General features: G+C 51.1%; 1 protein-coding gene and 1 long non-coding RNA gene across 2 annotated transcripts; one reads left to right on the plus strand and one right to left on the minus strand.

Moving 5' to 3' along the window:
- Positions 1 to 845: 845 nt before the first annotated feature.
- On the plus strand, positions 846 to 5,412 carry DOK2 (docking protein 2). Its single transcript, XM_042934660.1, has 5 exons — positions 846 to 1,044; positions 2,026 to 2,307; positions 2,562 to 2,649; positions 3,558 to 3,742; positions 4,242 to 5,412. Exons 1-5 carry the CDS (start codon positions 982 to 984, stop codon positions 4,860 to 4,862), a joined length of 1,239 nt encoding a protein of 412 aa, XP_042790594.1. The 5' UTR covers positions 846 to 981; the 3' UTR covers positions 4,863 to 5,412.
- A 13,001-nt stretch (positions 5,413 to 18,413) lies between these two features.
- Positions 18,414 to 22,532, minus strand: LOC122216886. The gene is made up of 4 exons (XR_006201168.1): positions 22,391 to 22,532; positions 21,991 to 22,072; positions 20,320 to 20,621; positions 18,414 to 18,879 (listed from the first exon to the last, which is right to left on the minus strand). It is a non-coding gene; the product is annotated as an uncharacterized LOC122216886 (long non-coding RNA).
- Positions 22,533 to 26,074: the final 3,542 nt, after the last annotated feature.

Here is a 26,074-nt window from a genome sequence, read left to right on the forward strand (position 1 = left end):
GCCTGGAAGCTTTAGTAACTAAGGAGCATTTTTGTTTTGGCAACTATAAAGCTTTTTTTTTTTTTTTTTTTTTTTTAAATATAAGAGATTGCTATTGTAACTTAAAAACACAATCAGATAATCTCCAGATGAAACTCTAGTGCCTTTATAATGCTCACAAAGGCTGGAAAGAAGGTGAACTCCAACCAGTTGGATGGGCTCTGGGAACATAGCAAGCTTCAAGGTGGGGATGTTCATGTTTCTAGAATCCCAAGAAGGTGTTGTAAGTGTGTGGTGTTGACTGGGGCAGGGAGTGCTCCCCTCAGAGTGAAACACAGTTGCAGCTGTGTGTGAAAGTGGTGAGATCTGTCTGATGTGTCCTGTGTGCTGGGTGGGTGTATGTGTGGCTAAGCTCTTTCTTACTGAGCTGAGAGACCTGGGTTCCGGTTGGTGGCCTTGAACACCTTCCTCAGATCTTCCTGAGCTTCCATCCAGTCATTTTTAAATTAGGGACTTAGCCTGGTTGATTTCTAAGTTTTCTTCCAGCTATGTCATGCTGAACATCCAGCTTGTGTGTGAGGGCCTTTTGCTACTGGTTTTACTGTTGAACTTGGTTCTGGGTCTCTTTGTTGCTATAGGTCAGCCCTTCCTTGTTTGGTTTGACTCCCCGGCCAGCTTCTGTACCTGAGTTGTTGCTGGCTGAAAAGCTGGAAATTGGCTTTTTGGAAATTATCTTACTCAATGAAAATGCAGGAAGCTTGTGCATGAAACTCACTCGGCAAACACACACACACACACACACACACACACACACACACACACACAGCAAGAAACCACAGGGCCTATTGGTTTGGGTTTGTCATCATCGAGCAGACAAGAACATTGCAGAAAACTCTAGGCAGAGAGGAAATGAACTAGGGGGAACCCACGGCAGGGAGGAGGGAAAGAGGGCGGGCGTGGAAGGAGAGAACTGAAGTGCTGGGGCACCGTCATGGTGAGAGGATGGAAGAAGTGGCAGTGAAGCAGGGCCCCCTGTATCTTCTGCAGCAGCAGACTTTTGGAAAGGTAAGGGCAAGGCTGGGCTGGGACTGGGTAGAGGGGCTGGGGGGGTTGCTGCTAGAAATTCCCGGGGATGAGAGGGAGCCCCCGAACGTTCCAAAACCTGTATGGGAAGGTGGGGACTGTGCCACTCCCCACGTTAGACCCTTAGCAGCCACTGGCTTCCCCAAACAGGCCCCAAGCTGAGTTCTTTGCAAATGGCTGTTCGCCAGTGGGGAGGAGGGTACATGAGGGCTCTGACTCCATTTCTTGCCTCTGAGGCTCTGTGGTAACACGGGGATGCTTTGGGAGGGAATGGAGGGCAAGGTGGGGGGATAATTTGACATTGCTGTGGAAGTTCCTTCTCCCTTTCCTGCCCCAGTGGGATGAGTTTGGCTGGTGTCAAGCTTGAGCCGGGGTCTCTGTGGCCAGCCTCCTTTTCCTTCCTTGGCCTCCTCGAATGAGGAAGTCCTCTGTCCCTCGGCTGACCTGCACAAGGGCTTCTCTGTCTCTCTTATGACCCAACCTGTCAAGGGGTGAAGCAGGAAGGTTCCATAGGGTTGACTGAAGTTCCTGGCACAGGGTTTTCTGTGGGGCCTCACACAGAGAGAATGATGAGCTCTGGTCTCGACCCTCATGCCACCCTCTCATCTCTCCTCTGGGCTTCAGGGACTCACAGGCGTTTTGCCTCTGGACTCGGATCTTGGTTGGGCCTGCCTTGCAGTCTGTCCCCATGGGGCTCCCTTCTGACTCTGCTTTTCCACTCGCTGTCACTGCAGGCCTCTTTCTCGGCCGGCCGTGTGGGGCGGGTCTCCAATGCTCACTAATTCCTAAGGCTCCTGTTATCCCCTCTGACTCCTTGGGTCTATTGTGATCTTCACCTCTCTCTCTGACCCGAGTGCTGCCCCACGCCCTCTCCCTTGGTTCCTCGTCTCCCCATTGATCACTATCTCTCCATCTCTGGGTGGCTCCCTCCCCGCACCTCACCTGCCATGCGTCTGGGTTCAGAAATGGCGCCGGTTTGGGGCTATGCTGTATGGAGAGTCAGGCTGCGCCTTGGCCCGGTTGGAGCTCCAGGAGGGCCCTGAGAAGCCACGCCGGGGAGAGGCCGCCAGGAGGGTGATCCGCCTCAGTGACTGCCTACGGGTGGCTGAGGCTGGCGGGGAGGCCAGCAGCCCCCGGGACACCAGCGCCTTCTTCCTGGAGACCAAGGAACGCCTGTACCTGCTGGCAGCCCCCGCTGCAGAGCGCAGTGACTGGATGCAGGCCATCTGCCTCTTGGCCTTCCCTGTGAGTCATCCAGTGATGCAGAAAAGGCAGGGGCATGCAGGTGGGAGTGGGGGCACTCGGTACTTGCTGTGGGCAGGTGTTCTAAGAGCCAAGGTCAGGATGTTGGGGGCGGTTCCTGGCGGGGCGGGGGCGGGGGGGGGCCCAATCCAGAATGCAGACAGGGACAGCAGGCTGAGTGTGCTCTGGAGGGAGTCCTGGGCCACAGGTGGGGCTTGGCATTGGTGACAGTGGTGAGACCTTGGCCTCCTCCTCAGGGCCAGAGGAAGGAGCTGCTGGGGCCGACGAGGAAGGGCAGCTGGCCCTGCATGGAGGAGAATGAACTGTACAGCAGCACGACTGCAGGTGAGGGGCTGCCTCCCCTCCTGGGGCGCCCTCCCCAGGGTGTGGTGGGGAGGAGCTGTGGGCCGGTGGCTGGCCGCCTCTGAGTCTTCCTGCCCTGTGGTTGCCCCCAACCCCGACCAGTCCCCTTATCGGCTTCTCTGCATCGTTTCCGGGAGTGGCCTGAGGTGGGGGAGCCTGGACTGCCTCCAGCGTCAGGCCTCCCCCACCCCCTCCCCATCCCCCTGTGGCTCATTCCCTCTTGCCCAGGCCCTGATGGTGGGAGAGGGCAAGGCTGGGGGATCCAGTGAAGGTGCTGCTTTTGAACTCTCTGTCCTGGGGACCTGAGAGAATGTCTGAGAAGGTTTTAGTTTTATGGATTTAAAGTGTCCTGTGGCAGTGGAACTTTCTGCTGATGAAGCAGTCCCTTTTTGTGATGTGTCTAGCCCACTGACTTGGGCGTGTGCGGGGAGCAGATGGGCACAGGGTGACATTCAAGCTCCACCTCACAGAGGGCACTGGATGGCGTCAGCAGTGGGTGGGTTGGCTGCAAGCTGGGAGGGTAAGGTCGGCTGCACCTGCAGCTGTGATAGCAGGACTTGGGGAGGAGGCTGGGTAAGGGCAGGAGATTAGATGGGGAAGACAAGGCTGTGACTCTGGCAACAGGGACAGGAAGGATGTGGGCACAAGGTCGGGGTGCGTGTGGCCAGGGCACGATGCTGACTAGGGTAGGAGGTGGAGGTACCTGCATTTTGGGGAATATGACCTGTCACAGGGCAGCTCAGCCTCCAAGATGCAGGCTGCAGGGTCAGGAGGCACATGGATAATGTGTTTTCTGGAGTCTTCTGGCATGCTTATTTAGAGCAGAGTTGAGGCAGGCCATCTGTTTCCCATGAACTGCCTGATCCACCTCCCCTCTCTGCCCCCCCCAGCGGCCCCCCGCAAGGAGTTCTCTGTGACAATGAGACCCACAGAAGCCAGCGAGAGGTGCCGGCTCCGGGGATCCTATACCCTGCGGGCTGGAGAGAGTGCACTGGAGCTGTGGGGTGGCCCTGAGCTGGGCACCAAGTTGTATGAGTGGCCTTACAGGTTCCTGAGGCGCTTTGGGCGGGACAAGGTGAGCAGGGGCTGCCTGTGAGAGAGGAGATTGTCAGGGAGAGGACAAAGGGGCCCTCAAAGGAAGAGAGCATGGGAGGAGGAAGGGAAGACAGATAAAAACCAGCAGAAGAAAACAGCCAGTGGGGAGAGAGCCAGGGGAAGGAGAGGGAAGGGGGAGTGGGTGGGGACTAGAAGAACCAGAGAACAGGAAGAGGTAGGGAGGTCAGAGGAGTAAACAGGGGCTGGTGTTATTGAGAATGAATATATACCAACCTCCACACTTGAATGGATGGCAGGGAGAAGGAAGGGACAGGAGAGAGGGCTTTGCTTGTTAAGGAAAAAACCCAGAGGGATGGTTCACCCCCCTCTGGGTTTTTTCCTTAACAACTTGGGGAGAAGCTTTCATGGTTCTTGTGGAAGGAAGTCGGAAGTGACAGGTTTGTGGTTGGGAGCTGGGTCTGGGAGAAGGGACTCTACTGTGTGGACTGGCCAATAATCTCCCTTTCCCTTCCACCCAGGTAACCTTTTCCTTTGAGGCAGGCCGGCGTTGTGTCTCTGGAGAGGGCAATTTTGAGTTTGAAACTCGGCAAGGCAATGAGATCTTCTTGGCTCTGGAAGAGGCCATCTCTGCCCAGAAGAACAGTGCCCCTCCTGGGCCCCAAACCCAGCCAGCCACAGTCCCTGCGGTGCTGCCCCGGCCAGAAAGCCCCTACGCCCGGCCCCACGACTCACTGCCATCTCCGTCACCTACCACTCCAGTCCCCACCACCCGGCCGCGGGGCCCAGAGGGGGAATATGCGGTGCCCTTCGATGCAGTAGCTCGTAACCTGGGGAAAAGCTTCAGGGGTATCCTGGCGGTTCCTCCCCAGTCCCCAGTGGACCCTCTGTATGACAGCATTGAGGAGCATCCGGCCCCACAGCCCGACCACATATACGATGAGCCTGAGGGAGTGGCTGCCCTGTCCCTGTATGACAGCCCACAGGAGCCCCAGGGTGAAGCCTGGAGGAGGCAGGCCTCAGCTCACAGGGACACCAGCAGCCTCCAGCACGTCTACCCAGCAGGGCAAGACTTTTCTGCGTCTGGCTGGCCACAGGGAACGGAGTATGACAATGTTGTGCTTAAGAAAGGCACTAAGTGATGGGGGGCAGGGGAGATGTTGACCTTATCGAATGCCGGTGCTGAAGCTATCTTGTGCTCCCTGGGGCACCAGTCAGAGGCCAGTGTGAAGGAGTGGGAGGACGACCACAGGCCTCCCTTCTAGTTTCTTCAGGTTACTTCTCCTGGCCACTGCACTCCAGGAACTTCCCTCTGCTCCTTCCGGAACACTTGCCTTGGCCTGCCCTAGTCTGGTCTGAGGAATTGTCCCTCCCAGGGCCTGCTGTGTGAGTCATCCTCCCAAAGCAGGAAGGGGGCCCTAAAGAGACACACCCTCCTCCTACCCCTTTTCCACTTCCTCTTCTGTCTTTCCTAAAGGAAGCTTGGGCATTTAGGGCAGAGGACAAAAGGATGTCAGCAAATTGCCCTGGTTTCTTGCCTTATACAGGCATCTTCCCTGCTGACGTCCCCTTCAGGGGACCACCCCGGCTCCAGGCACTGGGACGATGGCTGCAGCTTTATGTAGGTTTTAGACTTCTCTGTGGCATTAAACACATCTGGAATATTTCTGTGTGGCATAAGTGCTGTGGGATGGGGATGGGAGAGCCACAGCCCTCTTGGAGACATATGCTTCAGTTGACCACCATGGACACCTTCTGTCCTAGCAGCAAGATCTTCTCTGGGCCTAAGCTGGGTCCCAAGCATCTGTCCACAGAGTGTGTGTGTGTGTGTGTGTGTGTGGGGGGGGTGGTCTGTGAAAGTCGGGGCACTTTGGGAAAGAGGTTCAAGCATCTCTAACCCTTTGCCAGCTTCGAGTCAACACCAGGAAAGTAGTGGGGAAGCAGAATGTATGTGTGAAGAGCTGGACTGGAGGATGGGAAGAGTAGGCACTTACTGGACCTCTTATGCACTATAAGTGAGACTAACCAGCTGTGTGGCCTTGGATTGATCCCTTGCCTTCCTAAGACTTGCCTTCTTTGTTCACCATGTAGCGTTCTGAGAAGGCTTCCTGCTCTGTAATTCTCCATAGACCCTCAGTATCAGGTCTATCACTTCTCTACAGGTCAGCTTCTATGCCCTGTGCCCTCACCACCCCCCCCCCCCACCATCAACACCTGCTTTTGGTCCATGTCTATGTCATGTCATGTCATGTCAATACATTTCTGCTACCAGCCAGTTCAGCCAATGTTATAGAGCATTGCAGGGCTCTAGACTGCCCTGGCCTCAGGATGCCAACATCCCAGAGCAGGCTGAGACAAAAGCACAGATGTCTGTTACAAGACATTGCATTATATTAGTGCTGCAAGAGGTGAATCAGGGTCCTGGGGGCCAGAGAGGACAACTGTTCACTGGAGACATCTAAAGAAAGATTTCATCTGGAATGTGGATCTTCAAGGGTGGAATTTGATGAAGATTAAGGAGTGTGTGTAGAGCATTGTGGGTAGATCAATGAGCATGAGTGAAAGTGTGGGGGAAGGTATGGATGTGCTCAGAAAAGAGTTCCACATTCAGAGTATACGGAACATGTGGCCATCTAGCTGGGAGGGCAGGTTCCAACCATGTTGTGTGTGTGTGTGTGTGAGGGGGGTGACAGAGGGAGGGGGAACGACAAGACTTTTGAGCAGAGAGTCCCATAAGAGCTGTGCATTAGGGCAATAACTCCACCATCCCTGTGGGAAATGGACTGGGGATAGGATGGTTTGGGGCTGAGTTGGAAGGAGAAATTCAGAAAAGATTGGATTCAAAAGATGTTGAGGTAGGGCCTACAGACCTTGGAGTAATATTGGGTATGGAACTCAGAGAAATAGAGTTTCTGGAAAGATTCAGGTTTGGGGAAGAAGGTGAGCTTCATTTCTGACATGTAGAGGTTAAGATGGCTTTACTGCACCCAGCTAGAAGAGTCCTGAAAGCAGTTGGAAGGGAGCTCCAAGGCGCAGGAGGGAAATGAGATAGAGCTTCTCAGTTGCATTGTGATCTAAGTTTTCTCTCAAACCATGCCTTTGCCCCTTGTTAAAGGAAGTTGAGCCAGTGGGTGAGCAGGCTAGAGAGAGTAGCAGGTGGGCTTCCTGGAGCCCTGCCTCTTTTGTCTGTGCCAAAGGGCTGTCCCTATTGCCATCATCCAATACCAGCATCAGAATAAATTTGAGGCAGGCAGGAATGCTTAAGGCCTTTAAGGGATTCGATCGCACCCCTCTCCAGGCCAGGGGCAGGAGTTGGGGGGCTCTTAGGCAAGGATGCCATATTTGTAATTTCCTTCAGGTAGCCCTTGAGGTGGACGTCCCAGCTCAGCCCACCAGGGGGCAGTGTTACCCTGTGGAAAAGGCCACTGGGGGCTTAGCTGCTGCCAGGTGTGGGGGCTTGGTCCCGAAGGAGGGAACTTACATGTTTGCTACCCAGAAGATTGGAGGATAGCTTGAGGAATCATCATGTAGGAGCTTGCCCCTTCAGATGCTCAAATCCCACCTGGAGCCCTGTGGACCCTGCCTCCTAGAAGTGTGGGACCCTAAGCTGAAAATTGCCCCCTCCCGCCTCTTTCCTCTCCTTGGAGATCCAGGGACTTGTGAGTTTTGTTCTGATGCTAGCTTTGCTCAAAAGGGAAGTGGTAGATTGGGGCCCTAGGGAAAGGAGGTGTGAGGGCTGGGAGGGCGGGGCAAGTGGAGCATTTGGGGAAGTTGGCAGGGGTAATGAAAGTCCTCGAGGCAGTTGTTAAGGACAAAGACCATGCTATCTGCGTCCCTCTCAGAAGGCATGACCAGGTGGGTGGGTCCTCCTACAGAAAACTGTGTCAATGCCAGCGCAGCCAGCCTCAACTGTACTGTCGCCTGTGACATGTGCATCATCCCTTAGTCCACACCACATACTGGCCCCACCTAGAGCTGGGAGCTGGGGGGAATGACAGACTCATCCCTCCCCCCCACCCCTTGCAGAGCCCACGCACAGAATAGTTATTCAGGAGATGGTTAATAAGGGGATTAATGGCCAGGTGAGCCTTAGGAATCCATCTCAAACAGAAGCACAGAGGTAAAGCCCTCCTTGAAGTGTTTCTATGCCAGCCTGGCTGTCAAAGGCAAATTCATAGGTGAGGAAACAGACTGGTCTCCAGGGGACAGGGCCATGTAAGACCAAGTGACAGTTCTATAAGAAAGGTTCTCTTGGCTCCAGGGTCTGCTACCTGGCAGCCGTTATGATACCAGGAGATGCTCTGCTGTGACCAGGACACTTAGAAACTTCTTATATTTGCTCATCATTATGCAGAGGTGACATCAGGGCAGATGAGAATGGCATCATGAGTGGTGCCCAGCATAGAGATGTGTACACAGATTCATATAACTGTGCATGAACCCACACAAGCATAGTATATAATTCTTCCTGTTTCTTTTCTTCTCTCTTGCCTCCCTTTGTATTCTCTTTTTTTGAGAGCATGAGTGGTGTGTGTGTGTGTGTGTGTGTGTGCCTGTGGTCTACACTGTAAGCCTGCTCTCAGGCTCATGGTGGGGGTATCCAGGGCCCCTGGTGAGTTCCCACCTTGCAGCTTCAGAATATACCAAGGTCCAGATTGCCTGGGCCTCTCTGCTCGCTCAGATTCCTCCCTAATGGCTATACTCAAGCTGTTGCTGCCACCACCTTTCAGCCGTGATGCTAACCAGCCTCCTGCCTCCTGCCTCCTAGGCACTGATTCAATTAGCCAAGGTGCCCACCTTCTGCAAAGGCCATTTATAAAATCAGCTGGGACAGCTGGAGACCTCAGGGAGGGCAGGGCTGAGAAGCAAGGGAGGAGGTAAGTGAGCTGAAAGAGGGAGGTAGAGGAATGGAGGGGGGTTCTGGGCAGGGGCATCTGATCTGATTAGGCATCAGGCTGGCTTCCCCTGGCCAGCAGCTGCACATCACTGCCCTGCTCCAATCCTCGGCTCCCAGGCCAATCCAATGCTGGCCAGCACAGAACAGGGCCCATCCATCTCCCTGCCCTGGCCAGCCATGTCTCTCTCTTCCCTGCCTCTCTCTTACCTCTGCAGCCCTCTTCTTGACACTAGCTCCTGGATCCCTGGGCGAGACACAGGTAGCTGGTGAGTTCGGGAGGGGTTGCGGGTGGTGGAGCAGCAGGTTCTGAGGGATCTGGTCCGGAGCTGGTTTCCCAGAGCTGAGTTAAGTAATTCGGGGACCTGCACCCTGGGACAGGGTCAGCCTTCTGCTTTCAGAGAGAGCGGGGGAGGTTGGTGTGAAGGTGTGCCTGAAGGGGCGACAGCCATTGGGATAATAATAATGTTCTTGAGTTTGCACAGCATTTACAAACTACTTTGGGGGCAGTTTGGGGTAGTCGGTTAGGCACGCAGACTGCAGCCTGACTCCCTGCATTCAAATTCTGGCTCTGCTGCTTGCTAGCTATGTGTCTTTGGGCATCTGCTCTGACCACCTGTGTGCACATCTGTAAAATGGAGATATAATAATATGTTTCTCAGAGGTTTGTTGTGAAGACTAAGTGAGGGGACAGACACAGAGCTCCTAGAGCAGCGCCTGACACACACAGAGCTCCCGTGTTATCCACAATCTCATTTTACTTCCAATGGCACGGCAAGGCCGGTCGGGTAAAATGTGCCCAGTTCATACGCAAGGTAACAGAAGCACAGAGAAGCAGAGCCCCCTATCTCTGGGGGAATGAACCTGGGCTTTGTGGATGAGGGAAGACCTGGTTGGGGAGGAGAGCTAGGACTCTGATAGGAAGGAAGAATATTCAAGGAGAGGGGAGGGGAACAATGTCAAGGTCTTTCAGGACCTTTCTGCCCAGGGTAGGTGGCTCCTCCCGGGGGGACTTGGCCCACATGGGCAGAGCCGCACTTGCTGGCCCTATGATGCCCAGAAATGGGAGAGCTTGGAAGGGAGCTGCTTCATAGACTAGAAGGCTCTGGCTTGAGGCACAGCTGGAGGGCAGAAGCTGCAAGGATGTCTCCCCCTTTCATCTGAGCCCTGCACCCACTCATGGCCTGGCAGCTGGGACCCCAGGGCAGGGGCAGACTCCTTGCTGGGTAGGGGCACCTGGTGGCCTGGCTGGCATGGCCTGCCGACTGGTGTGATCAAAACACAGTTGTAGGGCTGCTGCCCGGCAGCCAGAAGAGGGGCTCTGGGAGGGGGAGGCTGAGGACAAGGTGGCAGAAAGGACAGAGACTCTGAAGGAGTTTGACATCTTTCATACTGGGCTGCAGATGTCCAAAGGGCAGATTCATTCTTTATGTAATGTATTGTTGTACCCCCAGCACCTATGGCAAAGCCTGGCAATAAAGTAGGCACAGATAAGTATTTCTTGATGGAAAGAATAAAGCCCATTTTACTTGGGAGGATACAGGGGTCTCCAGTGTGAATGATTTGTGGAACTGTGGGACTCCCCACCAAGAAATATTTTCCCCGACTGACTTCAGGAATATCTCATCACCAGCCTTTTGGGTCCCCCCTTCCTCTCCTAGCAGGCCTCTTTTAAGATGCAAAGTGAAGGGGTGCCTGGGTGGCTCAGGTCAAGATCTCATGATTCCTGAGTTAGCACTGACAGTGCAGAGACTGCCTGAGATTCATTCTCTCTCTCTCTCTCCCTCTCTCTCTTTCCATGTGCCCCCCCTCTACTCGCACGTGTGTGCGCTCTCCCTCTCATAAAATAAATAAACAAACTTAAAAAAATAAATAAAATGCAAAGTACAGTTGGGTGAGAGACTCAGGCCCCTACTGCTGGAGGCAGGAAGGAAGGGCTGAAGGTGAGAATGGTCCGACTCGGTCTAGAGTAAGGGGTTGGTGGGTGCTGCATCTCTGATGCTTCCTAGAAAGACTGTAGCCAGGTGTACAGATGCAGGGGGCACAGATAGCGCCCTGGGCTCAGGCCGTGCTTTTTAGCAGGAACCCTGCTAGAAACCCTGCAGAAACCCTGACTAGGATAGTGAACTGACAGGTTTCCTCTGTTGATGCCCACCTGTCTTCCTGTGCTCATCTTGGCACCTCAGCCCCATTCTTCCACAGCTGGGCCCTCTGAGTGCCCTGGGAGCTGAGAAACCCCTCTCCTCTGACATTTCAAGGAACAGAATATCTGAGCCAGAAGGAGCGTTAGCAAACTTCTCGCCTGAGTCCTTGCCTTTCACTTAAGGAAACTGAGGTCAAGTTAACTTTTTATCCCTCCCAGAGGTATTTACATTTTATTAGAATTTGTTTATAGTTGTGCTTAATGCTAAGGAACAGATTGCTGATGCTGAGTCATGTGATACCCACAGGGAGACCCACCTAGTCTTTTAGGTGCATAGGGGAGGGACATAGTGGCAGGAATTCCTGGTTCCGCTTCTCTACTATCTCTGAGCAAAGCTGTTTTGCTTCTCCAATGTCACCCCTACAAGTCCCTGAGCAAATGCCCAGGGGTATGAGCCAGAGGCTCAGGTTAATTAAGGGCAGCTTAGACCAAGGCTGTTCATTTTCTGCTGGTTACCTCACTGATCCATATAGGAACGCTATGCGGTCATATTCTCCTTCTATTTTCCTCCAATAACAACCTCCCCCCCCCCCTACTCCAAGTTCCTTGCCTGTGTTATCCTGGACCCTGATCCCCAGCGGCAGCTTTCCTCAGCCAGGTAGCAGCCAGCTCTGGGATCCCCGGTTCCTGTTTCCACCTGCAGACAGGAACGACTTGCTCCATGAGCAAGGATAGCATGGATTGGAGGGTTGGAGATGGAAGTAGGGGAGGAGATGGAGGCTGGAGAGGTAGATGGGATGGACCTGGCTGGACGGGAAGGTGGGGACATAAGAAGGAGCAAACAGAGATGGTGACCAGGCAAGGAACAGGAGGTTCCAGCAAGATGAGGAGGGGGGATCCTTAGGGAGCTTCGAGGAGAGCCATTGGGATGAGACCACTCTGCTGGTCACGAAGGAAGGAGAAGCCTCAAGAAGTGGTGGTTTGTGAAAAGCAGAGTGGTTACCAAAGCCAGGTTCCAGTTCTACCAGGTGCTTGGGAGGCTGGTTTGTCCCAGCCTGGGAATATGCCTGAGAACCAGTGAGAAAATTCCTCGTTCTCAAGGACTGTTGGCTGAGTTGGAGTGGGAACCTGGTGGGTGTGGGTGTTTAAGGTGGTGCTAGGGGAGGGCTTTAGGGGGTCAGGGGAGCATAGGCAGCCAGGTGGGTTCATCTGGGCCTGGTTGAGCATGGAGTAGGGTAATAGAGCACTGAGCAGGTCCCCTGGGAGGCTGGAGATGAGCCTGCAGGAAGTAAGAACTGGCATTTCGAGCCAGGCATCCAGTGTCTGGGGTCTGCAATGCCAGCTAAAGAACTGACCAGCCAAGCCCAGCCCGAACCTTAGGCAGAGGCTGGGCCACCTGTCTGCTGGCATCTGGACCCTCAGGCTTTGTCAGGTCCTGATAGACAACCTGTGTTCCCCTGGTACTTCTTTCTTGCTTGGCTGGCCCAGCACAAGGTCCTGCTTCCCAGTAGACAAAATAGTTACCTCCTTAAAAAAATAAGCAAGCAAGCAAACAAAAAACCTTTTGATTCCTTTGATGGTGATGGCAGTGAGGCCAGCAACAATACAGAGGGCTCTGTGCTTGGGGTATCTCTGCTTGTCCAGCATCTCTGTGCTTTTAACCTTGTATGTTCATGAGGGGGGGCAATGTGGGATACTAGACAGAACACTGAACTAGGAGCCCTGATCCCTACTCTGCCACTAACTGGCTATGGGATGCTAGGCAGGTCACTTTCCACTCTCTGGGCCTTGTTTATCTGCAAAATGATAAGGCTGGATTAGAAGAACTTTAAAGTTCCCATTAACTCTATAGTCCTTTGTTTTAGGGAAATTGCCCAGGACAGCAAGTCAGCAGAAATGACTTTGACAATATGGGTTCGAAATCTTAATTTAAACATATAGTGGGCCCACTGCTGGGGCTCAGACATGTTTGGAGAACTGGTAGGGTGGGTTCCATAGAATGAGAGACAGAGGGACTTCCTGGAAGAGAACTTACCATAATGGAAGGAGATAGCATTGCAGCATCTCTGTGCATGGTTGTACAGGTTGGGCAATGAACAATGCCAGAGGGTACCATTCATAATCAAGGCTCAGGTGAGCACGACAAGCTTGGCCAAGGAATAAAGCACAAGTTTTCAGGAGATGGGGTGTTTTGAGGACTGTATAACATCTACATGGCCACCATGCACAGTGCCACAGCCTGTGCACTGCATAAGTCTAAGGGTGCCATTCACATAGACCACAGTGGAGCTGTGCTTGGGTATACATCTCTCGGTCTTGTCTTTCAGTATCCCCTCTTTTCCTTGGAGCACTGGCTGTACCTTTGGGTATTTCCTGCAGTTGGGTTTGAGACAGGAAAGGGAAAGGGAGAGTTTCCCTGCTTTGCTCTAGGATGCCAAGTACTGTCAACAGATCCTAGGGTCTAGTTAGTGTCTTAGGAGTTTCTGGTGCCCAGTAGACACACAAGTGCAAGAGTAGAAGACATACACATGGTGGCCTCGGTGGAGGTGGCATCAGTGCTGGAAGACAGGGAGCCAGTACCTGGGCTAGCCATAAACACCTGAGAGGCACTTTTCGTGGACTGGGTCCTTCATTAGCAGCTGCCTGCAAAGGGCTGTAAAATCCTGTATCACCTTCCTTGGAAGGTGGTCTTAGAGCTCTCCCTCCATCCAGCTGCCTTTTCTCCCTCCCATGGTGCCACCTGGGTGCACCCTCTTTTAGCTACCCGGAATGTCTCTCTCCAAGTTCAAATCATCCCTGACCTGATTACTTCTCTGCTCCATGTAGCTTCCTTCCATGCTTCTCCTCTCAGCCGTGGGTCTGGTCCTCTTTGTTCCTGTCACAAAGGGAGTCATGAGGAGGAGATAAAAGCTTTTATTTGTGGAAGTCATAATCAGCCTCAGAGGCCCTTTGTCATAGTGTATCATATCATGTCAAGCACTTGGGTGGGTGGGTGCCAGCTGGGGCTGTGGTGACCATGGCCCCTCTCCTGGGCACAGGGCTTCCTAGAATCCAGAGCATTCCACATTCTCCTCTGTTTGTTTGTTTCTTTTTTCCAGAACAGTGAGTGTTACTGTATTTTACAGATGAGGAAACTGAAGTTCAGACTTGAGACTTGATGACTTGCCCAAGGTCATGAGTCTCCTAAGTGGCTATTTGCAAACAGCCCAGCCCTTCCCAGCATGCCCAGAACACCCACGCGAGGTGAGGTCGCACCAGGCAGCCTTGGAGCAGTACTCAGTCTCTATGGGAGAGTCCCCCATTTGTGACTTGAAGACTTCTGAGAGGCAGTGTGGCAGGGTGGGAAGAGAACTGGCCCTGGGACTCGCTCTTGTGCTACCTTGGGCAAGTCACTTCACTTCTCTGAGCCTTGGTTTTCTCATCTGTAAGGTTGGCTTAGTCACACCCATCAGCCTCATGGGGTTGCCGCATGGCTTAAATAAGATCACGGGAAAGCGAGTGGAAATTGTGTGCCACTCTTCAATCACAGATCATTATCATCTTCCAGAGTCCCCTATGGCAAACAAGTGCCTGACCTCTTACCAGCTCCTATCTCCGGGGCCACTCAAGATTCTGGGAGGCATGAGGCTGAGAGCAGTGTGGATGGGACACAGGATGGCTCCATGGGTGGTGGTGGAGGCTAGGAACTCTCAGATCCACCTGTCCTTGGTTTGGCCAGTTGGTTCCCTTTGGAGCTTGGAAGAGGCAGCACAAACAGCCAGATGCAGCATAAAGATGTCAGGGCAAGAAGGAACCTTTGGTGCCTGTGGGAGGCTGACAGGGCACCAGAGGCTTGAGCCTGGCTCCTTAAGAGGCTGCCCCTTCCTGCTGATCTAGACAAGGGGACAGATGATGCATGACCTGAAGAGGAGGGGATTGGAGCCACAAGAAGAACTGAAATGGAAAACTGACCAGGTGGCAAAATCTCCGGGAGATCAATGGAGACCATCTGAATGGAGGGACTGCAGTTAGGGGCCTGGCGGCGAGTGGCTGGGCTCTCCAGAGCCTTGTGTATGCTGCCCTGCTCTCAGAGAAGAGAACACTTCTGGTTGGAGTCCTGGTGCCATTTCCCACCCTACCCCCACTCTAGGGTAGCCCAGATGCCTTCTCTACTACCCTGTCCCAGGCTCTGCTCTGTGGTCTCCATCTGAGAGAGCAGACTGGCAGTTCAAGGTATGCACCTGATGATGCTGAACACATGGGAATGTGAGCGTGCATTTCTATTGCAGCATCTGGATGCAGTCACCTTCTGAATGTCCCAGGCTTGTCATGGCTGGCACTTGTCATGGCATGGCTTGTCACTGCTGGTTTGGGCCTTCAGGGCCTCCCCCTGTCCCTAGAAGGTGGGACTGCAGGAGGGGCAGCCCTATTACACCATCATCTCCTTCTCCAGGAGGTCTAAACATAAGACAACCCTCATCAATTCACAGTACCCTCAAGAGGGGTAACAGAATTGTCTCAGCAGGCTAGGGTCCTTGATGGACAGGCTCAGACATCACCCACACGGGGGATCTTCCTGAGTCAGAGAAACAATCTGAAGGGCTCTTTCTGCTTTCAGAGGTCCTCCCAAGGACAGGCTCTGGGCTGGATCCCCTGAAGCAGCCCAAGCGTGGCTTGATCAGAGCTGTTGGATGTCCTGGAGGTAGGAGACAATGACCTGGGGCACAGGATTCCTCTCCCTGGGGCCCAACAATGTGCTTTGCACACATAGGATGTTTGGTAAGGAGGGCTTCATTGATTGGCTCATGAATCCCCTTTGCTTTGTGCAGTTTCCCGCTTCATCCATAAACATTCTGGCCTTTACTGTAGGCTCTGAAGCCCAGAGTGCCAGCATGCCAGCTCTTCTGGGCACCTGAGGTTTTGAGCCTAACCCAACTGAAATGCCAGGAACCTCTGGAAGGTTTGGACTGGGCCATTCCTCCTCTGCTTGGGAGCCACTGCTCTAGACAGCCATAATCTCCTGAACTCACTACTGGCCCTGGCTGCATAGACAAAGACAAAATGAGGCCTTCTGTGTGGGGCCAGGCTGGGGAAGGGGAGAGAGCTGGATAGCTGATACACCTTTCTCAGGAATCAGGGAGAGCTGAACTGGACTTTAGAGAAGGCCTAGCTGTTGGTTGTATATTTCAGGGGTCTTACTCTCCACTTTGTGTTCATCTGCTTTTAGGCACTCTGAGCAGGGCAGGAGGGGTCCCCAAATATCTCCCCCATATAGTCCACCCATTATAGCTTCACTCCATTTGCTCATGAAAGGTTTTATCATTTCTAAAGGACTCCCTTATAAAATGCAAATACCTCTATAAAGTAGTCATGCCTTAAGTTCATTATTGGCCAACATCTTAATTATTATCATTTTAGCAGGACGTAGATAACAGCCAGAAATTTGGTCTAGATAGAGGTATCAGTGTGCGTGTGCATATGTGTGTGTGTGTGTGTGTGTGTGTGTGTGTGTGTGTGTATGTTTGAGTTGAGGGCAGGACATATGTTTTCCACTCATTCAACAAGTATTGATCAAGCACAGGGGAAGTGCCAAACAGTGTACTTGGTCCTGGGGATGCAGAGGGAACAGAAGATATGAAAATGTGTCCTTGTAGAGTTTACATTCTTTTGGGAGAGGGGGACAATAAACAAATAAAAAACAAATAAAATTTATGGGGAGTCAGTTTGTGCTCTGGGGAATAGTCAAGCAGGGAAGGGGATAGGACGACGACTGGAGGAAGGAGCAAATTATTGGTAGGGGGTTTGGCTATGAGGAAGGGCTAGCCTCTTCACTTTGTCTGCATTGAGACTGGAAAGGAGGCACTCACTTTCAGGTGTGCAAGGGCCAAGGGACCTTCCCTCTGTCCCTGCCCACCTCCTCCTTCACTCAAAGCCCCAAGATCCATAGAGCTTTTGGGTCCCAGCAGAGAAGACTGTAGGGAGCCAGCCCCCTGGCAGACTACCAGCTGGAAATGTTCCCTGGGCTGGCAGGAAGAAGGAGTGAGTGGAGCTTGCTAGCTCTGGACCAGCCAAGGTGAGTGAGAAATGTGGTGCTTGCTCACCTCGCATGGCTCATTACCCAGCCTTAATCTGGGCTATTTCTCTCTTTTTTCATACCAATATTTGAGGGGAGCAGTGAAGCTATGTGGAGTTATAGGGGTCACTCTACAGCAGAACGTCAAGGCTTGGGATAGCATTGTGGTGGGGGGGGGGGTGGAATGGGGAGGGCACAGGATAGGTGGGCAGGGCTTGTTTTAGAAAATACCTGGTTTCCTTCCTACCCTTCTTCCTTCCCTCCATCCTTCTGTCCATTTCTCCATTCATTTTACCCTTCCTCCTTCATTCCATCATTGAGGTCATCTCTCACTAGGTGAGGGGGCAGGAAAAAGAAGCAACAGATTCTTGCTTCAAGGGGGAGATATTCAAAGTGTGGTGTGTTTAAGTGCTCAGGGGTCTACAGACATAGCACCAGAGTATAGATGCCTGACTCGTGGAAGGAGGCCTGACTCTACTTGGGCATCAAGGAAGGCTTCCCGGGGGAGGTGATACAGTAGCTGTGTTCCCAAACTGGGAGACTAGAAAAGGGTGCTCCAGGCTGAGAAGCCCACGGGTTCGATCACTGGGTAGAGGGCTGGCTTGGAACCTAACGGACCGCCCCTGTCAAGAAGGAAATTTGAAGAGGGGCATAGCAGGTCCAGTGGGCAGGGCAGGGAGCAAGTCTGGAGTGTGCATGCCTCAGGGAGCTGTGCTCCTCATGGGCAGACCCAGCAGGATCATGGAACACAGGCATGTGTTCCGAAGGAGAGGGACAGTTCAGTCCAATTCAGTACAGTCCAGTCCTTTGGACTGAAACAGGCTGAAGGGGCCAAGAGACCTGCCCAAGGTCCCAGAGCAACAGACAGGGAGGCTTCCATCCCAGGGCTCTCCTGAGGGTGCCTCCTTTGAGGCTGTTGTCAAAGGACAACAACAGCGCTAACTGAACCTTCACGGTGGCAGGCACTGTTCTAAAGGCTTCCTGTGTCTTCACAAAACCCCCTTGAGGTGGGTGGGAACCTGAGGAAGAGCAGGGAAGCAGCTTGCTCAAGGCCGCACTGCTAGCATGAGGGAGCAGGGTTCATACTGTCCCCCTGGAGGGGACGTGGAGAGATGGTGCAACTGCCCTGCCTGAGCATTGGTGGTCTTGTCACAGTTCTGGGACCCCCCACACTCCCTGAAAATCCTCTCAACTCTCCAGTCCCCCTGTTGCTTATGATTTTTGCAGACCCTCCAGCAGAGATGGGCAGCAGATGCTGGGTGGGGGTGGGGTGGGGTGGGGGGGATGCAGAGACCATTATCTGCAGCATTCACTGATTTCCATGGTGTCAATATTCCTTGTGTGGCCATTCCTCAGCTGTCAGTTTGACGTCAAGTGGCTTGCAAACCTCCCGAAAATCTTGCCATCGGCTCTCAATGTGGAGCAACCCCAGAGCAGTGCAGCAACAGCCCCCACCTTCCTTCCCGACCCTGACCCCCCACACAACCCCCGACCTCAAGCCCCACTCTGTCCCTTCGCCTGCCTCCTCACACATGGCCTCTGATTAGACTAGGTTCACATAAACGGGTATGATTTGAAAGTTCTCATCTTAGGAGGTTTGAAAACGGTTTTATTTCCTCTGCTCAAAAAGAAATAATGATAAAAGATTCATGGAGCACTTCCCACTGTAATCATTTCCTGGAAGGGACCTTAGTGATTTAGTTCAAATCTTGGTTTTATAGATATGGAAAATCTGCCCCGAGAATGGAGGGACTGGCCCAAAGGCACACAGCCTGTAACTCAGGAGCCACGGTGAGAAGCCAGGTCAGGCTCCTGGTCCCCTGGCTCTTTCTTCTGCTGCATCTCAGCACTATTCTGGGTTCAGTAGGGAGACATCCACGGCAGACGAAAGAGAAATGCAGGATGAAATTTGGCTTTGCCACATACCAGCCTGTGGCTTTGAGCCAGTATCTTAAATGCTTTGAGTCTTAGCTTTATCATTTTAAAATGCTGATCTTATTAATACTTGCCTTCTGTATCTCACGGGGGCGTTGTGAACACCAAAGGAGATGAATAGGTAGCAAAGTACATCTAAGGGAAGGAAATATAAATGGCTCTTAAACATATACGATGATGTTCAATCTCATTCAGAATAAGAGAAATACAGATTAAAATTACACTGATAAATAATTTTTTCACCTATCGGATTGGCAAGAGGCCAGAAATTTAATAACACGCTCTAATGGTGAAGTTGTGAAGAAACAGGCACTCTCGTATTTCTCATGGGAAGAGAAATGTGTATAAGTTCTATGGAGGGCAATTTGGCAATAGCCATCAACATTATAAATACACATATCTTCTGACCCAGCAATTCTACTTCTGGGAATTTATCCTACAAATATATTTGCCTAAGTGCAAAGGGTCTATGTTTATGGCTATTTGTTGCAGCCTTGTTTGCAAAGGGAAAAGATTTACAACAATGTAAATGTCCATCGAGAGGGGTCTTTTTAAGAGACTGTGGTTCACTCATGTGAGGAGTATTATGCAGCTATAAACAGGAAATAGAGGGGCGCCTGGGTGGCTCAATCAGTTGAGCATCCGATTTCAGGTAAGGTCATGATCTCACGGTTCATGGGTTTGAGTCCCGCATCGAGCTCGCTGATGTCAGTGCAGAGCCTGCTGTGGATCCTCTGTCCCCCTTGCTCTCTGCCCCTCCTCCACTCATGCACTCTCTCTCAAAAATAAACATTAAAAAAATAAAAAAAACCCAGGAAATAGAAAGTTTTGTATGATATATAAGAGATACTGTCAAGTGCAGAAAAGCAAGCTATAGAGCAGTATGTACAGCATGCTGCATTTTGTGTTTAAAAAAGGAGGATATAGGAATATTTGTGCCCACATTGTGAAATTCTGGAAGGATCTCTGAGGAGCTAATAACAGGTGGCTACTTATGGGGGATGAGGTTGGAATCTGGAAGGATAAGATATGGAGTGTTAGGGAGAGTCCTCACTGTTTGCCTTCTCACATATAGTTTTAATTTTTTGAACCATGTGAGTGCATTAACAATTCAGACATGTAAATAAAACATAGCCTTGTAAACTGTAAAGCACCATGCAGTTGCTAGTTACTTGGGCCATTGCTAATGTAAAAATGAGCTAAATTGAGTGACCAGGACCAGAATCTGCAGGAAGGCAAAAGGAGAATGTTTGGGGGTTTTGGAGAAGGGCGGGCAGTGGCAGTGGGGAGTCCTGAGGGAAAAGTGTTCCTTCATGTTGCATGGGAAGTGGCCAGTCAGTGTGACGCAGGAGCCCAGGGTTGTGATGAGGGTTGCAGTTTCTGCCCAGATTGGTCAGATTGGTGGCAGTCTGTCACAGCCAAGCTGCCTCATGCATGACGTGTAGTCAAACAGACTACCCAAACAGGGTAACGGCGCTGAGCCTCCACAGTTTGCTCAGGCATTCTGGCTGGAGTGCTCCGGCAAAGAGAGGCGTGCTAGGCTGGGAAAGGGCTCTTAACTTGTTGAGTTCTTACCGTGTGCCAGGGGACGGGTGTGAGTGCTCTGCTGGTATTTGGCTGCCTAATCCTTTCACAGTGCTTCAAGGTGGCCCAGTGATTATCTCCGTTTTATAGATGATGAAACTGAGGCACAGAAAGGCCAGGCACTTTATCCAAGGGGCAGCGGTGGTGGAGCTTGCCCCTGGTTGCAGGCAGCCTGGCTCTGGTGCCGTCCTCCCAACTGCTGTGGGACACTGCCTGTGGGGGGAAGGTCCGCAGCTTCCTTGTGTCCTCCTCAGTACCATGTCTCCAGATCTTGGTGCTTTCTCCTGCTGTGCCTGGATTAGAACATCGTTCCTGGGTCAGAAAAGAGACCCTTCATATCTGTGAGGGGACAAGGAACGTCCTAGAGGGGGCCTCTTCATTCCTACCAGATACTGTGGGCACCATTGTGGGGCTGCTGACCCCATGTCCTGCTGCTTCTTCCTCTCCTCTTGGAGGGGCATGAGGGTGAGGATGGGAGGCATTAGAGAAACCCCCCCTCCCCCTTACATCTCTGACATCCCAGAAACAAATCCTAGAAGACAGAGGCCTCTTGTCAATTAGTGTAAGGCAAGGGCCTTGCTATCTGTGGAGGGATCTGGGGGAGAGGCGGGGCTGCCTGGCAAAGTGAGAGCATCATGTCTCCAATTAAAGTTGTGAGGATTCATCTTCCAACTCAGCCCCCCTCAGAAATTGACATTTATTAGGTTGTCAAAGCTGATTTTTCTTCCTGGCCCTTTCCTGCCCCCAACTCTGTGTGTGTGTGTGTGTGTGTGTGTGTGTGTGTGTGTATGAACATGCATGTAAATAAATACCTATATTTTGCTTTTTAAAAATTAAAAATGTGGTATTTAGCCCTATCAGAGATTCAGCTACTTGATTCCTGATAGACTGGATGGCAGCTACCCCGGGAGCAGGGGTCTCCACAGAGGGGTGAAGAGATCTGAGATAATGCTAAGCCTGTCATCTGGGAGAGAAGTCAGACTCATACGGAGATGGAAAGAGCCCACAGTGTGACTTTAGAGGTTTCCCACACCACCACCCTGAAAATATCTCTCCTCCACATGCCAATGAACCTGGAATTCCTCTATTGGGGCATCAATTCAAATTTCTATGAATTTATTCATCCCTTTCCTGGGGTCTCTTTCAAAGTGAAATTCCCCAAGAGAGTCACTAACATCCCAGAAGCACAGAGTTCAGAGCTGAAAGAGATTTTAAAGATGGTCTCATGTTCTCTCAGAGAGAGGAAGCTGAAGTCTGGGGGGGAAACTGGGGGATCTGCCCAAGGTCACTCAGCACATCAGTGACAGTGATGTGGCCATCACCCAGATGCTCTGACTCCAAGCTCAGTGGGTCCTGGTTTATCACATCAGTTTTCTTTGAGGACAAGAGGGAGCCTGGCCATATGTAGCCCCTGACCCCCAAATAAGGGAAGGCCAACAAGGTGGGAGGGGGTGGGGTGTGATGGAGAAAAGGTGTAGAAAACCAAGACTGATGTGAAGACAATTTTGCCTATGTCATACTTTTTTCTAATCATATGTGTTGCCATTTTCATTTTATCTATTTTGCATTTGTGATTGAGGACCTCAAAGATAGCCGTGTAGCAGCTAGCCGGTCTCGGCTTTCTCTGAGACGATATATGCCAAACTTCAATCATCATCCTACCTTTGCTGTTTTTGCCATATTTTTATGCCACTTTTGTTAATATGATGATATTTTCTTCAGATGAACTCACTTTAAACTTTATCTATTTAAAAACAAAACTTTGTTTTACTATTGTGTAAGGAAAACCAGTTATCACTTGCTAGAAATAGATTGTAATCATAAAAATAAATATAATGAGATCAAAACAAGGTTATTAAAATTTAGTTAGGTGCCTTTCCTGCCAAAAGCTCTTAGCCTGAGGACTGTTTTTGCTTTGTAAAAAGGAAAATTAGCAAGTGTTGGAAAGGCATTAAAAACCTGCTAGCCCCAGATGACAGCCTCTGGAGGTAACCAGGATCTGTGTTAACTTCCTCAGGCTTCCACAAACAGGGTGGCTTAAAGCAACAGAAACTTGTCTTACAGTTCTGGAGCCCTGGAGGTCTGGAACTGAGTTCAGTAGGACCATGCTTTCTGAGAACTGCAGGGGAGAGTCCTTCCTTGTTGATGATAGCTGTGGGTGGTTGGCTGGCAATCCTCACTGCTCCTTGGTTTGTGGCCCTGTCATTCCAGTCTGTGTCTTCATTGTCACATGGCTTCTCCCTGTGTCTACCTCACAAGGCCATCTTCTTATAAGGATGACAGCCTTGTTGGATCAGGGGCCCACCCTACTCCAGTGTGACCTCATCTTAACTAATTGTATCTGCAACAACTTTATTTCTGAAAAATGTCACATCCTGAGGCACTGAGGGTTGGGACTTCCACATATCTTTTGGGGGTGGGGGTGGGGCAGGAGGGTGCAATTCATTCCATGATAGGGTCTTTGAGAAAGAATTGAAAAGGGAGAACTTTTCATCATCTGGTCAATGCTATTGAATGCCTGTCCAAGGACCAGTATTGAGACTCAAGGGGGACTTATGGGGCTGGGAAGGCTGTGAAGTTCCCCTGTCCTCCTGGGCTAAGGAGTGTGGAGGTCTACGAAGCTCTCAGGAGCAGGTGGTGTTCTTGATGCCTGAATGGATTTTTCCTACGTCAGCCCTGGGCCCAATAGGTGCCCCCACAGTTGGGGTGAGTATACTCACTGAGGACACTCAGCCGCTCTTGGGTCACAAAATCAGCATCATAGAGACCTCTTTGTAAGCAGCCAACATTTACTGAGATTCTCTTGAATGCAAAGCACTGCAGGTCCTCTGACTGTCACTATGCACAGTGTGGTCTCATGGGCCCACCATGGGGCAGCAGGACAAGGGGAAAGATCCAAACAGGTGGGCTAGGTGGGTGGGGGTGGGGCAGAGTAGCAGATGTTGTGGCTTCTAGGACAGAGAGGCCACTGCAGCTCCAAGGGGAGTTTCTTGGAGGCACAGGTAGGAGGATTTTATTGAGCACCACTAGTAAGGGAAGTGGACAAAGTCCCTGCTTTCCTGAAGCTCTTCTGAAGTTGGGGGGAAGGGGAGATATATAGCTGATACACCAGGTGAAGGGCTAAGGAGAAAACTAGAGCAGTCTAAGAGGACAGGGAAGAATATTCCCAGCAGAGGAGCAGCAGGCACGAAGGTAGGGGTGGGACAGCAGAGGCCAGTGGGGTTGGAGCAGAGTGAGTGGGAAGAAAGAGGCAGGAAGGGAAGGTAGGGAGACTATGGGTTGCCGGGTTGTGGGGCAGGGCTGGTAATTCCACATGGGTAAGGATGTTGTATTTTCTCCAAAGTGGCAATGCAGGATTTTGAGCAGTTAGTAATCTGACCTAATTTTAAATAGATCACCCTACTGCTGTGCTGAGAATAGTCTTTGAGAGGCATGTGTGGAAGCAGAGGGAGGGTCTTATGGTGATCCAGACAAGCTAGGGTGTTTTAGACCAGGTGACAGTGGGGAAAGTGATGAATGGTAGTGACAAATGACTGCATTCTGGATATTCTTTGAGAGTAGATCCAATGAGATTTACTGATTAGATCAGCTGTGAGAGACAGGTGTTAAGGTTGACTCTAAGATTTGGGGCCTGAGCAGCTAGGAGGATGGAGTTGCCATTTACTGAGATGGGGAAGGCTGCAGGAAGTACCGGCCTGGAGGGAAGATCAAGGGCTCTGAGTGGAGTCCTTAAGGTTCGTCATGACTTTCAGGTGAACATGGTGGGTGGGCAGTTGCATACACCAGGCTGGAACTTAGCGGGGAGTCTGGACTGAAGATACACATTTATGAGTTAGTATAGTTTAGATGGTATTTTAAAGCCATGAGGCAGAATGAGCTCACTGTGAAAGTGAAAGCTAGGGTTTGTAAAAAAGATAAGCAGTTAAAGGATTGATCCCGGGGGCACTGCAATCAGTAAGGCTAGGAGGACCGAGGAGCAAAGACGACAGGGAGGGGCTGCTGGTGATGTGAGACAAGAACCAGGAGAGACTGGCTGTCCTGGAAGCTGCGGGGGGAAAAAGTGTTTTGAAGAGGAAGGGGTGTTCAGCCTGTTAATTAATGTTGCGAGTGGATCACTGTTATGGGAGGGAAGACAGAGAGAGGCATGAGTACAGATCCCGTGGTGAGAGTCTCTGTGTTCTGGTTGCTTCTGTCTTCTCAGTGAAGTGAGAGTCATAGGCTGAGGATGAACAGTAGGAATGAAACGTTGGAAGTTTGAAGGGAGCACACAGGAGAGAAAGGGGACTCAGGAAATGTGGGATTGCTGAGTGGCACTAAGTGCCTGCTTGACAGGTGGCAACACCAGAATTTCTGTATTTGAAGGGGTAACACAGATCTGGTCAGGAAGGGAGCTTGATGATGAACCTGTGAGGCACCACATAAGGCTGAGAAATCTCAGTCATCCACATCAAAGAGAAGAGGAGCTGAAGGGGTCGAAAACTAAGGCAAACTCCTTAGAGATCTTCCATAAGCATGGGAGAAGGAGCCTTCTAGGTGGGGTGACCCCTATAGCTGAGAACTAAGCCGTCCCCTCTACACAAGCTGTGTGCAGTCACACGAGTGTGGTAGTGGGTGAAAAGGAAAGTACAAGACTAGGTGGAAGCACACCAGGTGACATGGGGCCACATCACCTCATCTGTCAGAAAAGAAACTCTTGTGACACCTTCTTCTTACTCTCTCCTTTCAAAGTACCAGGTCAGACATTTCAGCAGATTTTTCTAAGAGCAGAGCCTGCATCTTCAAAGTACCTTAGCTAATTACACACACACACACACACACACGCACGCACACACAACTTCAAACATCAAAGTAGTCATTGTGGGCCGTGAACTTATTGCAAAGATGTTGCCATGGCAGAAAATACTGCTGGAACTCCTTTTTGGAAAATCCAACTGAGCATGTGACACGCTCTCTGACTGTTCTCTGTGGGGGTCAGTCTTTGCATTCCGAGGGTAGATTTGATTTCTGGAACAGCCTAAAGTCATTTAGAGCCAAGTGTGATGACTAAAATTGGGGATTAGATTTCTTTTGGCCACTGATGAGGTCTGATACAGATAGACTAAAACTAGTCTTGTCTTGTTTAAAGGGGACAATACTTCTTTTAAGGGATTTAATCAGGTATAGTATGTGAAGTATCTGGTGTAGTTTTTGATCCATGGCAGGCATTTCATAATTGGTAATTATTAATATTCCTAAAACAGTGAACCTGAAATGAATGGAAGCATCATTGAAGTAAATGATTTGTTCCCCAAGGTGATGGCTTTGAAGGGACAGACTTTATCTAGAGTGACGAATTTTGCTAAGTCTGTTAGAAAAGCAGATTTATAACTTTATAATCATATCTGTTCATCTTTATCAACCTTGCAAGGAGGGGGATAAAAAGCTCCATATCAGAGAAAAGATCAGCTGGAGGAGATCATGGGCGAGAAGAATAATGTCAACCCTTTAGTCACCCCTTAGGACCACCCATGTCTCCTGGTGGTTCTTGGTTATCCAGCACTAGACATAGTGGGTCACCAGGTACAAAAGAGACCAAACGTGTCCTCTCCCTTCCCCACTGCTGCCCTCAATGCTTTTCTGCTGGTTTGCTGATGCAGGGAAAAGCTCTAGGATGAGAAATTCTTGTCTTTGGCTTAAACTTTCAATCCTTCAGTACAAGAGCAAATAATCAGGAAGAAGATAGCATGGGGATAACTTACAGCTTTGT

The sequence above is a fragment of the Panthera leo genome, chromosome B1 (assembly GCF_018350215.1).
Source record: "Panthera leo isolate Ple1 chromosome B1, P.leo_Ple1_pat1.1, whole genome shotgun sequence".
Lineage (NCBI taxonomy): Eukaryota > Metazoa > Chordata > Mammalia > Carnivora > Felidae > Panthera > Panthera leo.

Excerpts from the sequence above, each read along its gene's own strand:
- DOK2 (XM_042934660.1), top strand. The coding sequence starts at position 982 with ATGGAAGAAGTGGCAGTGAAGCAGGGCCCCCTGTATCTTCTGCAGCAG. Across the intron at positions 1,045-2,025 it reads AGCAGCAGACTTTTGGAAAG|AAATGGCGCCGGTTTGGGGC; the intron begins GTAAGGGCAAGG and ends GTCTGGGTTCAG. Across the intron at positions 2,308-2,561 it reads TCTGCCTCTTGGCCTTCCCT|GGCCAGAGGAAGGAGCTGCT; the intron begins GTGAGTCATCCA and ends CCTCCTCCTCAG.